The sequence below is a fragment of the Rhinolophus hipposideros genome, assembly GCF_964194185.1.
Source record: "Rhinolophus hipposideros genome assembly, chromosome: 1".
Lineage (NCBI taxonomy): Eukaryota > Metazoa > Chordata > Mammalia > Chiroptera > Rhinolophidae > Rhinolophus > Rhinolophus hipposideros.
In genome coordinates, this window is record NC_138047.1 from 37,890,077 (window position 1) to 37,907,832 (window position 17,756).

Here is a 17,756-nt window from a genome sequence, read left to right on the forward strand (position 1 = left end):
CAGTACCCTCCTAGGATATAGATGGCTCACTTTGCCTAAGACACAGGACCGAGATTTGAAATATCAGAATCATAGCTCAGTGACAACATGGATTTAATGGCTTCTCTAGACCTGTATCCTGCATTCTTCAGGACAAAAGTTCACTGAACACATTGTAATAGATCACTGAAACCATTCTGGAAGGAGGTAGCAGAAATCTTGTATTTAATTCCCACAATTTTAGCTTTATTTTTTTTAACTTTTTCATCATCAAATGAAAGATGAAAATATCACAGCAGAAGAGATATGAAGATATGATGTTAAGGAAGAAAATTCATAATTCTAATTTTAAAAACAAACCCTCAAGAATGCAGACAAAATTAAACTACGAAAGGGCCCAAAAAAGATCATAACCATTCCTTCTCTTTTGTCTCAGAGAGGCTGATGGATCAGCTGACGTCATTTATTCCCTGGGCCTTTCTCCTGTATGTCCTTTTGGAAGAGGTTGGGAAGCTGCCACCTCCATCACAGAACTCTCAATGATGAATGGCAACATGTGGCAGACTTCCCTTTATGTCGGAGAGGTAAGATCTTAGGTGTATGAGGTGTGATCAAAAAATATGGTGAATATTTAAATTTTAAAAAATTTATTACAATAAAAGACACAGTGCCATTAATATCCCTCAAAACACTCTCCCTCGCTTTGAACACACATATCCCATTATTCTTGCCACTTTCTGAAGCAGTTCTACAAGTCCTCTTTTGTGTCTTTTTCCTCCATCATAACAACACTCTTTGTGTCACACATCGCTTCTGGAATGGCAATTTCTGTCAAAAACATTAGTTTGTCCTCATCCACCTTATTCACCGGATCTGGCACCATGCATGCGACATCTGGCTCTTCCCCAAAGTCAAAATGACCATGAAAGGTAAACGTTTTGAATCAATTCTGACCGTCAAGGCAGCCACTACAGCACAACTCATGATGGGGGCAGCCAGTTATCTCAGTTAGTTAGAGTGCAGTGCTCTTAACAAACAACAAGGTTGCCGGTTCGATCCCCACATGGGCCACTGTGAGCTGTGCCCTCTACAACTAGACTGAAACAACTACTTGACTTGGAGCTGATGGGTCCCGGAAAAACACACTTAAATAAATTTTACAAGTTTAAATAAAAAATAAAAAAAAAGACACTCATGAAAGCGGACTTCCAGAACTGCTTCAGAAAGTGGCAAGAACGATGGGATAAGTATGTTCGAAGCGAGGGAGAGTATTTTGAGGGGGGTCAATGGCAATGTGTCTTTTACTGTAATACATTTTTTAAATTTAAACATTCACCATATTTTTAGATTACATCTTTGTACATGAAGGCAGGTACAGGTAAGACAGAGTCAACGTCTAGTTTAAGGATGGTGTAAAATGGGGCAGGCACTTTAGGAATATGAGCCTGGACAGTCCAATCACATGACAATCTCATGTTGTTTAAAAGGTATTCCAAGGCTATTTCGTACTCACCCATCCCAGCTTTAACATCTCCAAATGTTAGCCTGCCTTCATCATGTATGCATGGCCAATATATAAATTTCTCCAGGAAAAAAATGAAAACATAAACCTGGATTACATTTCTTTATAGCAAGGGTCCCCCAAAGGTTGAAATTTTAACTAACCAGTTAGCCCTTTACCTGGTCAGTCTCAAAGCTACAGCCACTGGCATCTGCTCTTCTGAACAGCCCAGAAATTTCTTAGCAGGGAAGGGAAGCAGTCAAGCTCCTTAACTCCCGCTTCTCCCTAACCCCTCTTCTCAAAGAAGGGGAATGGGCAAGTAAAACCTTTCCTCCCACTCCCTTATCTGTGACTAACATTGGCACAACCTTAACTGTTTCTACTCCCTGTGATCATAAAACTTTGGGGAAATAAAAAATTAGCTTCTTTTCACTATAAGATTAGGAACCAATACTATTAGGTTGGTGCAAAAGTAACTGAGGTTTTTACAATTATTTTTAACCTTTTAAGTTGCAAGTCCTTTGGCACCAACCTAATATAAACAGAACCATTCAGAAGAAAAAGAGCCCATCCTTGGCCTACGAAACAAAGAGATAACAAACTTGTCCCAGACACCTGGACCTAAGACTTTTGGAGACAAGAGCTGAAATGCCAAACCAACAGGAAGTGCTGAGGTAACTATCAAAGTAGCAAGTGTTGAGGAAAGAGGGGGGCGAGCCAGAGTTCAGGGAAATGGGTTAGCAATCAGCCCCCAGCTCACACAATACATTACTCCCAGATGAACAAGAAGTGCTTCTATGATGGAGTTGGTGGCTTTGCCCTGAAAGCTGACTTTCTAACAGTCAACCACCACAGCAAGTCCCTTCAATCTACTGCTTCTAGGAAGTTCCTGGTAACCTGAACTCCTGAGAGGTCAATTCTGTCACCCCATTCTTACTGACAAAAATCAACACTGCTTTGCCATGACACTATAAACTGTCTCTGAACTGCAATCCCCTAAGCAATGGGGAGGCCTGCCTGACCACTCAGTCTACACTGGCACCCCCACTACCAGGCACTCTCTAGATGTTTTAATTCCCTTCAAAGCACCAATCACTGTCTGTGGATTCCACCAGAATGTAAGCGTATCTGACGCTCACTCTATCTCCAGCATCTAGAACAAGGCCAAGTTAATCATATGCACTCACAACCTCTTGTTGAAAAAGAAGGGAGTGAAGAAAGGAAAAAGGGGACCGTGTCTTTATATCAACTTCAACTTCAAGCATATTTTCTTCTTATTTTAATTTTATTGGAGAATACTGGGGAACATTGGGGAACAGTTTCTCCAGGGCCCATCAGCTCCAAGTCACTGTCCTTCAATCTAGTTGTGGAGGGTGCAAGTTAGCTCCAAGCCCAGTCGCTGTTTTCAATCTTAGCTGCAGGGGGCGCAGCCCACCATCCCATGCGGGAATTGAACCGGCAACTTTGTTGTTGAGAGTTCACGCTCTAACCAACTGAGCCATTTGGCCGCCCCTCGAACAAATTTTCAATATGCAATATCTATAGTTATCCTGGGCATGTATTGTTCTTACACTCCAGGCTTCTTACCTCCACTCAACCCTAATGAGGAATTTTTCCCATGAATGATCTCCATACAATGTTGAAAGACGGAGGATAAGGCAATTCCCTCATTGGTTCTCAGCTCAAACTGCATTGTTAAAATGATAGACTAGATAGCTTAGAAAAAGAAAGTAATGGCAGGCATCTACAGCATTTATTAACTTATATGATTTTGTGTGTGTGTGTGCGCGCGTGCGAGAGAGAGAGAGAGAGAGAGAGAGAGAGAGAGAGAGAGAGAGAGAGAGAGAGGTATGAAAGTCTCTTTAATATATCTGTATTAAAGATTAAAAACTTATTTTTAAACTTAATGACTAATGGCTTCCACTTGATCCCCTTCTCAGCAAGACTCTTCTCCAGACCATACACACTTATTTTTACTCTCTCGGAAATATAAGAAATAGAAGATAGGATTTCGAGGTACAAATACAGTGAATGTTTAAACAAACAAAAAAAAATTATTACAGTACAAGACGCATTGCCATTAATCCCCCTCAAAATACTCCCCTTTGCTTCCAACACACTTATCCCATCGTTCTTGCCACTTTCTGAAGCAGTTCCGGAAGTCCTCTTTCGTGAGTGTCTTTACTTCATCCTCCATCATGACAACATTCTGTGTCACACATCGCTTCTGGTACATAGCAATTTCTGTCAAATAAAAACATTACGGTGTGTCCTCATCCACCTTATTCACCAGATCTGGCACTGTGAGACTTCTGCCTCTTCCCAAAGTCAAAATAACCGTGAAAGGAAAACTTTTTGAATCAATTCAGGACATTAAGGCAGCCACGACAGTGCAACTACTAAAGAAACTCATGAAAGAGGACTTCCAGAATTGCTTCAGAAAGTGGCAAGAATGATGGGATAAGAGTGTTCAAAGCGAGGGGGAGTATTTTGAGGGTTATTAATGGCAATGTGTCTTTAATAGTAATAAATTTTTTAATTTAAACATTCGCCGTATTTTTTGATCACATGAAGTACATTGGTTTAACAGAAAGGAAGATTATCTCCTGAAGAAATACAGGATATCTTTCCCCACTTATTTACTAGCTCGATCAAAAGCTCAGACCACAGTCAGAGTTCAAGAAGTTACCTTAGACAGTGGGTAATAGATGTATTCTGCTCCACATCGACAGAAAGGTCAAGAAAATCTTCATCTTTGCTACTAACCTGAAGCAAAAAAAAAAAAAAAAAAAAAAGTGTAAAGCACAAAATAAACAGACATAGTACCTTGTGAACACTTAAAGTAACCAAAAACAATAACTGCAGTAAAAGTCGTGTGTGGCTTTGTATACTCAATGGCAATCAGAGTTACCCTGAAAAAAACCCAATCTACAGAAAATCCCAAATTGCCTTGAAATCAGCCCCTCTCTCCTGAGCCTTGTCATTATAACTGCATAAGGCGTGAGGTGCCTAACGGGCTATATAGGCTAGAGTCACACTAGTTACACACAGCTAGAGTCACACTAGTTACACACGCAACTGTCCTCTGGTCCAAGAAGCTGTCATCATTTGCAGAACTCTGTGCTGTCTGTAATAACATTTGGACCTGGAGCTGGCTTGGAGCCGTGGCTCACACAGCCCCACCAGACTATGGACTACTCTTAGCCAAGCTGGTTCACTGGCCCTGGCTATTTCTCAGCCCTCCACAGCTCCCCCCAAACCAATTCTGGGTCTCTGATGTATTGAAACTCACCCTGTACGGGTTTCCATTCCAGCCGTTTACCAGCAAGCCTATCATTTTACTGACTTAAAGTGGGAGTGATAAACCATTCCAGCAACAACTTTGAAGTGCTCGGTCAATTGGCAGCAAAATGAAAATAATACTCCTTTAAGTGTGACAATTACCCTATGAACCAATACTCCACTGCTAAGAAATTATCTAAAGAATTATTCAGATATAAAACTTATACTTTTATAAGTATACACCAGAATGTTGTGACAGATTGCCCAGCTCCATCCTATCACTGCCCTTTATAAAATGTAGGACTTAAGGCCACTTAGCCTCTCTGTACCTCAGTTTCCTCATCTGTAAAGTGAGGACAGTCGGAGTATCTATTTTATAAGGCTGTTTTAAAGATGATACAAGATAATACAGGACAAGTGATTTAAGAAGTACGCACTCAACAAATTAGGGAGGGGTAGAAAATTTTACATGGCCTAAAATGGTCAAAAAGTTGGGAACAGTTTACTATACTATGGTATGATATTAAATGAAAAAATAGGCTATACAATTACATAAAAATTGATTCCTATTTTGTATTAAAAAAGGCCTATATATATTTACACACACACACATACACACACTCCCCCTTATCACTATCATCCTACTTTAATTTTTTTTTAAGGCACTTATTACTGCTATGGTAGAATGCATGGAAGTCCCCAAATCTTTACCACTGGCTGTATTAGCTTCTTTGACACGACTTTACAGATCCTCTCATCAAGAGCTATGTTTCCCCACTCGTGATTCTGAGTTGGGCCAAGTGACTCGCTTTCGGCAGTGGAATGTTATAAGACAAGTTATAAACAGGAGCTTGAACAAGCACTTATGAAATTACTCTCTTGCCTTCTGTCATGACCATGAGAAGAACCGGCCCAGTCTAGCCCACTGTCCCAGGAAGAATTCAAGAGACCTATGGAGCAGACAGAAGAAGTCGAGAACCATGATTTCACTGATATGTGGTATATAAAACTGGAAAAGAAAAGAAGACAAACAAATGAAGAAACAAAAACTCATAGACACAGACAACAGTTTAGTGGTTACCAGAGGGTAAGGGGGGTTGGGGGTGGTAGATGACGGGAAAGGGGATCCACTATATGGTGATGGAAGGAGAACTGACTCTGGGTGGTGAACACACAATGGGATTTATAGATGATGTAATACAGAATTGTACACCTGAAATCTAAGTAACTTTACTAACAACAATTGTCACCCCAATAAACTTTAATTTTAAAAAATTAATTTAAAAAATTATGGAGGCCAGAAGACAATGGAATAACACCTTTAATGTGATAAAAGAAAAAACTACCAATGCAGAATTCTTATATACCATAAGTATATCCTTCAAGAATGAAGGCAAAATGAAGAGAATTCATTAACAGAACTGAATTTACAAAAAAGGATAAAGGAAGTTCTTCAAGCAAAAGTGAAATGATACTAGATAGAAATCCAAATCCTCAAGAAAGACTGAAAAGCATCAAGAATGGTAATTATAACATTACTCTGTGGGGTTTACAATATATGTAAATGTGATTATAGCTGTAACATAAAGGACACGGTAGGGTAGAGGGGCAGAAGTAATATGCACCTAGACAGTTATAAGCTCTCTATGTTTCATGTGAAATAGTATTATTAACTGCAAGTACACTGTGAAAAGTGAAGATTATAATCTCTAGAACCATTAAAAAACGAGATATATTCGAATAATATCTTTCTTAAAAAGGCAGAGAAGGAGGAGCAGAGGAACAAAAAACAGAGGGGAAAATAAAAAACAAATAATAAAATGGGAGCCCCAAACCCAACCATATCAATAATTACATTAAACATTAATGGAATAAACATTTCAAGTAAAAGACAGAAACTGGGGGCCAGCCTGGTGGCTCAGGTGGTTGGAGCTCCGTGCTCCTAACGCTAAAGGCTGTCGGTTCGATTCCCACATGGGCCAGTGGGTTCTCAACCACAAGCTTGCTGGTTGGAGTCCTCAACTCCCTCAAGGGATGGTGGTCTCTGCCCACTGCAACTAACTAAGCCCCTGCAAATAAGATTGAACACAGCACCTTGAGCTGAGCTGACGCTGAGCTCCCGAATGGCTCAGTTGGTTGGAGAGTGGGCTCTCAACCACAAGGTTGCTGGTTCAACCCCTCAACTCCCTCAGGGGATGGTGGGCTGCACCCCCTGCAACTAACAATGGCAACTGGACCTGGAGCTGAGCGGCACCCTCCACAACTAAGACTGAAAGGACAACAACTTGACTTGGAAAAGGTCCTGGAAGTACACACTGTTCCCCAATAAAGGCCGGGGGGGAAAAAAGACAAACTGCAGAATGGATGTGTTTAAAAAAGCAAGACCAGCTATATGATGTCCACTAGCGCTAAACTTTAAATACTATAAAGACACAGATAAGTTGAAAATAAATGGGTGGAAAAGATATACTATGCAACGAGTCAACATAAATATGTAGTGGGCTATAATTAATATCAGATAAAATAGGTTTTAGACAAAATTATTGTGAGAAATAAAAAAGGGGTTTCCTAATAATTGAATCAATTTACTAGAAAAACAAAAAATATGGAAGACCTTCCTAACAGAGTCTTAAAAAATACATGAAGCTGGAACACAATTCACCATTAAAAAGGAATGAACTTACATGCTATAACACAAATGAACCCCCAAAACGGTATGTAAGTAAAAGAAATCAGACACAATATTGCATGATTCTATTTATATGAAATGTCCAGAAAAGGCAAGTATCTACTAAAGGCAGAAAGTAACTTAGTGGTGGCCAGGGGCTTGCAACAGAGATTAACTGTCAGATACAAGGGACCTCATTGGTGTGATGGAAAGGTTTTAAAACGGGACTGTGATGATCATTGTACAACTCAGTAAGTTAATTTTTAAAACTCACTAATGCATGAATTTTATGGTATATAAATTATATCTTAACAAAGTTTCTTTTAAAGTAAAAAAAAAAAATACATGAAGCAAAAACCGGCAGAATTAGAGGGAGAAATAAGATAATCCCACAGTAATAGATATTTTAACACTCCTTTTTCAGCAACTGATAGAAAAACTGGGGGGGAGGGGAATCCAGAAAAACATCAAAGATCTGAATAACTCTATCAACCACCATGACGTACTGATAATTGTAGAATACTACACACAACAACTGCAAAATATACATTCTTTTCAACAAGGTTTTCAGCAAGGGAAACTTAAGTCTTCCAGGGCAATATTTGGAGACACTTTTGTTGTGACGTCTAGCAGGTAGAAGCCAGAGATGCTGCTAAACAACCTAAAATGCACTGGACAGCACCCCACAACAAAGAATTATCTAATCCTAAGTGTTAATAGCTCCAATGTTGAGAGACTGTTTTCAAGTATATTTACCAGGATAGACAATGTGTTAGGATATAAAATATGTCACAATAAATTTAAAAGGACTGAAATCATACAGAATATATTTCCTAACCACAATGGAGTTAAATGCTAAATCAGTAACATTAAGATATCTAGGAAAATAAATATTTGAAAATTAAGCAGCATACTTCTAAGTAATGCATGGATCAAAGAAAAAAATCACAAGAAAAAATTTTAAAATATTTTGAAGTTAATAAGAACACATTATCAAAATTTGTGGGCTGCAGCTAAAGCAGTGCTTAGGGGAAAATTGATAGCTTAAATGTGTATATTAATAAACAATAGAGCAGGAACAATTTTTCTGTTTATTCTAACTGCTCTATCCTTAGGATATAAAATAACTTTCAGCATGTTAGGTACCCATTAAATATTTAGTAAATGAATGAATAAATAACAGAATAAAAGACTGAACAAGCAGAAAAATATCTAAATGCCAGATACATCTGGGTGGCAGAATTATGACTGGTTTGGTTTTTATACATTCCTGTGTGTATTTTTTTAAATTATCCATAGGTATTATACTTTTTAATTAGCAAAACTTGTTTTTAAACCTAAATGGCCTTTAGGTTGGGGGAGGATGATAGCCAACAGAAATGATCCGTAATTTAAATACCAAGGATCAGGTTCTATTAAAGCTCTTGTAACTTGAAGGGAGCAAAAACAAAGAAACATTGTCTCCTATTTGATGCAAATCTTCCTCTGTCTGCTTAGCTGTTTCAAGGAGAGGAGGAAAGGGTACAAATATAATTAACTGAATAAAGTTACTGTAACTTTCTCAACTCCCAATGCAGACTGTTCCAGAATTAAGAGTGTGAAAAAGCATGCTCAGGTGGATCAACCTTGCTGGAGATATCAAAACATGGCACTAAACCCTTCTATTTGTACTTTTTCTCTCTCCCTGCCCCAGATTGACTTAGTCAAAAGCAATGAGTGATTAAGCAATTTTATTTTTTCCTTTCTCTTTTCCCAAAAAGCTGCCAGAAAATAAAACCATTTTCTTCCCACACACAAGAATCTCATTCTGGTCTAAGTGAAAATACAGCTTGTCTCCAAGGAAACATATATATCACTAAGGCTCCAATACTCTCAGCAAATATGGGCTACATCTTGTTCTTCTTTAGTCTCTCCCAATTCTGGGCATAGAGTTCCCTGAAAACTCTAGTTGAAGAAGGGTACGAGACCCTACTCGCTCTTCTTAAAGTAATAATTACAAATCAATTAATAGAACAAATTTATAGGCATACATATAAATCATGAATTTGCTAAGTTCTTGAGTCATTAAAATCATATTCAAATGTGCTTCTAAATCCAGACGCTTCTTTCCTGGGCTTAGAAAAGGTGACCAGGCAGGAGCTCCAAGCCGTTCAGCCAGAAACTGAAAATGTGCTGGCTTAGAGCGGTGCCCAAATGGTGGGGTTAAGTCAAGTGGCAACTGCAGCCCACCTGAATGCCAAGGTCACAGAACCTCAGCTGAGTGTGCAGTCACACCTGGCCACACCACCCATCCCCATTCCTCTTTGTGAAGGGCTCAGGAACTCTATTAGGTCAACTTTAACCTCTGCAAACAAAGCAAGAAGGAGCCATACCACTGGTACTTAATAAAACAGTTCTTTAGACAACCTTTGACTCCAGTAACAGGGAGAAATCTATCTTAAAGCTACTGAGAAGCACTGAAAACCACTGGTTTGCAGAGCAAAAACTGTTTAAATGGAAAGGGGGAAAATTAACAACAAAATTAAGCTCCTAACAACAAAATTAAGCTCCAACTGGCTCCGCAAATCTTATGAACCAAACAAAAAACCACCAAGGGAGCTCTAAGGCTACTCTGTAAAATCCCCACACCTCAATTCTGAAGTGCCTTGCTCAAGGTTATCTGAGAGTCAGCACTGAATTACCCCCCTTAAAATAGTCTCTCCAGGTCTACTGCAGAATGAAACTGTCTCCATAAATCCCCCAGCTGACATTTGCACTGCAATCACAAGCAACATTTATAAAGGGTGAGACCCAAGAAAAAAACATATGTTTTCTGAAAGCATGAAGGCTGGTACAAGGAGTTTTCCACAACTGTAAGAACTAGCCCCTACAATGGCAAGGCTCCCCTCCTCACCGCCCCCCCACCCCCCCCAAGGGCTAATCTGCTGCTCAGGATCTGGTGCAGCTTAATCCCATGGTGAGATTTCATGAATGTGGGTCTTGGCAGTTCTGACTGAAGCACCGGCTAGTGGCGGCCTGTCCTGGGCAGATGACGTTCCGCAAAGGGCCGTGCTCCTCATCCCATGAAAGAAAACTTGAATGCTAGATGCAAGTTCTTTTTTTACACTAAATCCTCAACATTTTACAGTAACGACGACGACAAAAAAGCCTGCAGGTTAAGCATTTTCTTAGAAAGTGGAGAGGGCTTTCTAACAATTGGAGCTTTCTAAAAATGGAATGCATCTCTTCAGGAGATTGAGTTCCCGGTCTCTGGACAGGGTCCAGCAGATGCTGGTGACCAACTGGCTATGACTTCCTAGAAGGGACTCGGGCACGGGTAGAGAAAGGATTAGATTAACTCCTAGGATCCTGTTCAGTTAAAGGATCTAAGAAAATGGAAGTGATTATCCACGTTACTCCAAGGAAAAAAACACTCTTGTCTCAAATCATCTAGTAATCATTTCAGGGAGAATAAATGTAGGTTTTTCAGATTGTCCCATCTTCCAGAAAGACATATACCCAACACTCATTCATTTCCACAAACCAAGTATAAAATGGTTGGAATCCCATTACCACAAATTCTACGGTACCATCCAAATTTTTTGGAGAAATCTTTGGGCTCAGGCTTCTCATAACCCTGCAGGAAATAACAGGCTCGGTAATAGCTTTTTCAATACAAATATTTGGGACGCAATATGTGCATTTGTTAGGATCAACTGACCTGTTCATAGACAAAAATGAAACTACAAATATGATTGAGCCTCTCATCTGAGCCTTCTTGAAAATCCACACACATTACTGAAAGATGGATTTAGTAACCTGTTTATTTTAAACATAACCAAAAGGATTAGACCACCTACACAGTATGCTACAGGTTTCTTCGCTACAAATGTAGAAATGTGGGGCCCCGTTGTTCTGGTTCCTGTACCATAAGCTCAAAGTACTCTGTACGTCTTCTCAGCATTTTGCAATCGTAGTTACTTACCTAATTATTCATTTTGTTATTAATGTCTGTCTTCCATCCTGAAAGTTCCAGAAAGGCATGGTTCTCACTGTATCCTCAGTGCCTGCACCTTTACATAGCAGATGGTGGGGGGGACACATTCATTGAATAAAAGAATATTCACCTACACAGCCACTATATTACCCAAAATGAAGACGTCTAAGAGTAGGGGGTATTGAAAGGATGTGGAGAAATGAGAATGCTTAATACACTGGGTGTGTAAATTGGTGCTACCACTTGGAGAAATTGGTATTTTCTGATAAGGTTAACGATAAGCACACCATATAACCTAACAAATCTACTTCTCTGTATATATCCTAAAGAAACTGGATTTGTACACATTAGATTATAAGTATTAGAATGCTCATAGCAGCACTCTTCATAGTTGCCCCAAACTGGAAACAACCAAATATCCATCTAAAGTAAACTGGATTAGTGTGTTGTGGTATATTTATGCAATGGAATACTATATAGTAATGAAAATAAATGAGCTAAAGCATCATGGAACCATACAAATTAATTTCACAACAGATATTGAGCAAAAAAAAAAAAAAAAAGGGACACAAAAGAATACAAATTGTACGATTCATTCATATAAAGATAAAAAACTAGCCAGTCTGAGCTTCATGTTTCAGGGATGCAAAGATCGGTGGCCAGTTCTAACAAAATTTCAAAAACCAGATATATCAAAACATATAAACCAAAGAAAAGAAAAAAATTGGAGGCCACGACTATATTTTTGGCTGGGGAATAATATAAAGGAGGGCAACAGGAAAAGCAGAATATCCAGTAGTAAGTTACTCTAGTAGTTTAGTTGAGACTGCCGGTCAAGAGCTGATGGGTGGCCTGACCTGGGGTGGGAACCGTGGGGACAAGAGGAGGAGAGGATTAGGAAGACACGACAGAAATGACTGGGTAATAGGATAAATAGAGGAGGTAAGGTGAGGGTGACGCCAAGGAATATTCCCTTACTAGAAGACAGAAATAAAAAAAAAGACTATCAATGATAATGTTTACAACATAACTTTGATGGTTCAAGTACATAAAGTTATTCTAAAAATAAATTATCAAAAAGAATGAAAACCTGCAATGAATTAAAGCACATGAAATGTTGACATTCATGAGTTTTACCACAAAGCAACACAAAAGAAGGAAGAGATAAAGTATTCTAAGGTTGCAGCATTCTTGGGAGAGTGGTAAAAAATGAACTAGGTCAAGGATGGCTATTGTAGTCTCGAGAGCAAACTGTAAAAGAATCTGAAACTAATAATAGATGCGAAAAAGAAACAGAACAAGACGTGTCATTGATCCAAAAGAAGACACGAGAGAAAAATAAATATAAAATAGGTGGGTTAAATAAAAACAAAGAGTAGGATGATGAAAACATACTGCCGCTTACTACACATATTAAACACCACCACAGATGTTTCCAGAGTGTGGAAAATTCTACAGGACAAACAACCTGATTTCTTCAACAAATAAACTTCAAGGGGAAAAAAGGGGGGGAAGATAACCTACAGATTAAGAAACAGACTGCAAGATCTGGACTACATTTGGATCCTGATGTGAATTAAGCAACTGCTAAAAAATATACGAAATAATCAGAGCAACCTGAACACTGAATGAATAATGATTTAAAGGGATTATTTTTAGGTGCGATAATGGTACCGTACTTATTAAAAAAAAAAAAAAGATTTCTTAGCCTTTAGAGATATGTAACAAAGTACTGAAGAAACTACAAATGAAATGACACCTTATATCTGAGATTTGCTTAAAAACAGACCAGTTTGGTGAGCAGGGGAGGAGGCATGGCACAAATGATGAACAAGATGGGCCAGTGTGTTAAAAATCACTGATCTCAAGTAATACATATGTAGGATTTATTAGACCAGTCTCTCTACTTTTGTACTCATTTGAATTTCACTGGAATATAAAATACAAAGGGACAGAAGGAGAAAGGAGGAAGGAAAAATCTCTAAATAGATATGTTTAGAAAAAGTTTTGGCAGAATAAACGTCCAAATGTTCAAGTGGTTATCTCTGGATTAATGGTATCACCATTTTTAGAAAATATTACAAATTTATCTCTGGATGGGGAGATTACTGGTAACTTTTAGTCTCTTTTTGCTTAGCCATGTTTTCTAATTGTGTCTACAATGAACAAATCAGAATGTCGATTCCAAAGCTGTTTAAAAGGACAAAAGAAAGACTGTCAAAAAAACAGAGACTCCCACTTATATCCAAATTTCTTAACCATTTCTGGGTCACAGTCCCTTGGCAGAATCTGATGAAAGCTACTCTCTCCCCAGAAAAAAAAAAGCACAATCCTATAGAATTTTATATACACTGTCAAGAAATTCTGAGATGAACCCAGAGATTTTCTATGTTGTTAGTAGTTACAATAAGTAATAATAGCTGACATTTATTGCATACGTCCTATGTGCTATGCTTCGTTTTAAGTATTTTGCAAGTGCTAACTCATTTAATCCCCCCATCTCAGCCTATGAGACAGGCAATTTCATCATTCTGAATTTACAGTGAGTGAGGACAGAGATGCTGAATAATTTACACAGGGCCCCACAGCTACTGGGTGGCTGAGCCAGCCTACGAACTCAGCAGCCCAGCTTGAGAGCTGGGCTTTTTAATTACCACATGGTACAGCCATGCATAGCGTTAAATCAAATATATCAAGCAAACATGACATCCTGAATCATGCTCTGGAGAGCATGTCTTCAAATTAACTAACACGAAGTACGGACCATGCACCAGACTCACCCAAACAAGTAAGAAAGCGCACCCAGCCCACAACAGTGATGTAACTAACACCCAACTAACTGCTGGAGAATCAGGAATGGAGCCCGTCTTCGGACTTCAAGTTGACCATACCACACAGCTGATTCCCTAAGGGAGATAGATGGTCTGCTAAGTCACACATGGCCTCCTCGTGACCAAAATCTTTTCAAAATAACTGGTGGGGGGTCCAGTTCAATAGTTCAATTTGTGGACCCTAAAATATGCTCAGGATGCCAAGCAATCCAGTTTTTGAAATGTGCCCTCACCGCGAGTTAGCCAGCTGAGACATCGTGGATGGAGATAATGCTTCCCCAACTTGGCACCTCGGGTTCATGTATACATAAGTAGAACTGCCTGCACATACTGAAGACAACTGCTAGGGGCTGTAATACCACACTGCTCTCACACACGACACAGCCTGTACAAATATCCACAAGCAAATTACGTGCAATGCTTACAGTTTCACAGTTCAAGCATCGAGTTTCATTGGTGAGCGTTCCCTGAAAAATCTCATGGACCCAAGTGAGTTCTGGTTTATTATTCTCTGCAGGCTCGTTCATGTTGCCATTTTTTAATTTCCCGTTTTGCTTCTCTTGCTTCTTCTCTTCCTGCAGGATGTCCGCAATAGTGTTGAGCAAATAATTTAAAAATTCGTGAGCGTCCTGCTGCATGTAGTTATCAAAGAGATCTGGAAAGGAGAAGATTGTTGTTACAATCTTTGGTTCTTGAAAAGCAAACAAAAATGCTTCGTGTTACACACCCCACTTCAGTTCTTATATTCAAAGAGTGTACAGGTATGGAATATGTTCATCTCTACTTTGTAACTTTAATGGGTAAGTTTGAATTTTTGTTCATTTCCATTTTTAAACACCCAACAAGATGTGAATTTCCTGAATCTCCCGAAAGTCATCATGTAAATAAAAAGTTACCAAATTTTTAGTTTACAAAAAAAATAGCCAAAATTACTTAATAAGTTCCCCAATAAAGTATCAATATTTAATATGATATGAACATCAATGATCAATTATTCCTTTTTGTAATTTATCCAGAGCAACTGGGGTCTCTTCCCAAAGATCACATTAAACCCTGGACCAGCCTGGAAGCAGCTTAAATGAAACGGGTAAGGGAGGCAGGGAAGTGTGTGTGAGAATGTATCTATCGGATAGTGCTCTGAAACCCAATACAAATGTTTCCAGAAGCCTGTTGCTGTTCCCCGCCATAAGGACAAACAATCTAGCGATGAATGCAGCTGCGAAACTTCATTATTAATCATGTTCACAACGAGACTTGGGAGTGCTCTGCTTCCTCCTCAGATTATTTCTATTCTGCTATGTATAAACTACAACAACTTTAAAAGACAGCAATCAAATTAAATGAGGCTTCATAACACAAACATCTGATTTAACTGCACAACTCTGTTGGAGTAAGGCCGAAATCGAGGATAAACATAAGCTGCTATATCAAACATTTCTACAGTCATAAAAATTACCAATGTAAAACTTCTGGAATGACCTGGTCTCTACTACCAGTCCACCCTCAACCCCCCACCCCAAGAAAAAGATAGAAAAAGCAGAAAGACGTCAGATGACAGTGGAATATTTTTATCATATAAAGATATCAATTTAATATCTGCCAATTGTCATAGGCAATTAAAATCAGAAACATTATTTTTAAAATAGCAGGGGCTGTGAGTAGATAATATGCATTTACTTTAATCACTTATGACAAGTTTATAAGATAGTACTAGTTTATTTAATTATAGCATCAACCTATTTATTCCTATCAGTGCCCTGCTTAGAAGGCCGCTTGGGCAATTTTTCCTCTTACAATGATCCTACCCAGAAAAAAATGCCTTCTAAATGTGGGGCAAATAAAAAGACAATTCCAAAATGGGTTGACAAATAGGAATTTTTTATCCAATTTTATTTGATGTATACTGGGTGGGAAAGGAGAAATCTTTCCTTAACAAAATTATATTTGAGTAGTTGGCCATACTATTTTCCTCTTCCAAAAAAACAACATGATTCATTTTCAGGATACACAGAACTGTCAATTCTTATTTCAGACCCTTAAACACATTAATCTCCACATTACTCACCATTCTCTTTTCTCAGCCTTGAAATGAACTTCTTTGGTGGGATCACGCCAACCTTCTTCTTCTGCGTGGCAATGCTGTGGAAAAGGTCTGCCAGGCATGTCAACAAGTTTTCCTTCTTTTTTTGCTGGGCCTTGTATGCCAGCACATTCTCACGGAACGGCCGGCAGAAATACAAGGCCTGAAGCACGGAGTTACAGTAGCATGTGTTCCCAAACTGCCAAAGGACAACAGGGATGGTTCGAATCATGGTCTGGGGACATGGTCTGGGGACGAATGGGTGGGGAGATGGAGGAGGCCACCACCCTCCATGAACCGGCCTGGTTTTCCCTGTATCAGAATCCTTCCTGCTCGCTATGTCAGAAAATGAGTAAACCACTCTAATCACCAGCGACAAGCTGAGCAACAGGGAAATGAATACAAGTTTACCTAAGACTGATGCCTCTCTAGCCCGTTAGTGTCTCTAAAACAATAATAAGCACTCAACCTGGTAAAAAATATACTGAGACCTTCTGGTGCTTAAATGGTAGAGAGACAATGGTAGAGAGAAGGAAAAAAATCGACATAATATAGAGACCCAGAAGAGCAGCTGGCTAAATAAAGGATATCACATTGCAACACATCAAAACTCCTATGACAAGAAAAACGAAAATCTAAATCAAAAAGAGATCCAGGAACTAGGAATCACTAGCTCAGCTGAAACAGCAGTAACTGAGTGGGGACTTACTGTAGTTTTTCTCTTTCAAGATTCTAGTGGCCCTGCTCACTGGCTTCAGACCACATTTCCTCACTTACTCCATAAAAATGGAGGCAAAGAGCCACCTCCTCCAGTCATCCCACCATCTTCCTTTCGCGTAACTCCTAAGTTTCCCTCCATCTTCTTTCTGCCAAGATGGCAACACAATACCACTCAGGTCTTGGTCTCTTACAGCCAGGTCAGGGCTTGCACAGTAATATTCTGTGCCTCTCAAAAACCACAAATGCCCAGGTGATGACGCAAGAGGGACCAAGTCATCAGCTCACTGATGTTTACCGACTGTGAAACCAGCTGAGAATATCACTTTAGAATTTTTCCTACACAGTACAATGAAAAGGAAAAATAAATTAAGGCAATAACAAGATCAACATCATCGATTAAAAAATGCCGTGTGAGATTAAAACAGAACACGAACATCTTCTCGGGATTGGTTGTTGGCTTGTGTGTCGTGTCCCCAAAAGCCAGACAGATGCTGCACCGTACTTAACATGCCATTTCTACGTATGCTAAGATAGAACATTTCCTATTTTTACGTATTTTAATAGACTTGGACACAGTTATGTAAAAGGAGACAAACCTGTTTTTAAAGATCAACTGGGACATCCATGAATTATCACTCAAAGTGAACATAAATAAAGCTATTAATAAATTTAGATCTTCATAAACTAGTAGGTGGCCTTAATTCTTCCCCCTCCACCAC

At 39.0% G+C, this 17,756-nt stretch overlaps 1 protein-coding gene across 2 annotated transcripts in view; it reads right to left on the reverse strand.

The window, feature by feature from the left end:
* Nucleotides 1-17,756, reverse strand: part of USP46 (ubiquitin specific peptidase 46) — a 60,813-nt gene that overhangs the window by 16,605 nt on the left and 26,452 nt on the right. Inside the window, exons 2-4 of one of the 2 annotated variants that reach the window (XM_081046209.1) lie at nt 16,303-16,389; nt 14,663-14,892; nt 4,170-4,246 (exon numbers count right to left, since the gene is read on the reverse strand). In XM_081046209.1, the coding sequence (XP_080902335.1) occupies nt 4,170-4,246; nt 14,663-14,875 (290 nt within the window). In that variant the 5' untranslated portion in view covers nt 14,876-14,892; nt 16,303-16,389. Of the gene's footprint in view, nt 1-4,169; nt 4,247-14,662; nt 14,893-16,302; nt 16,517-17,756 lie in introns of both variants that reach the window. The other variant, XM_081046208.1, reaches the window with a different exon arrangement.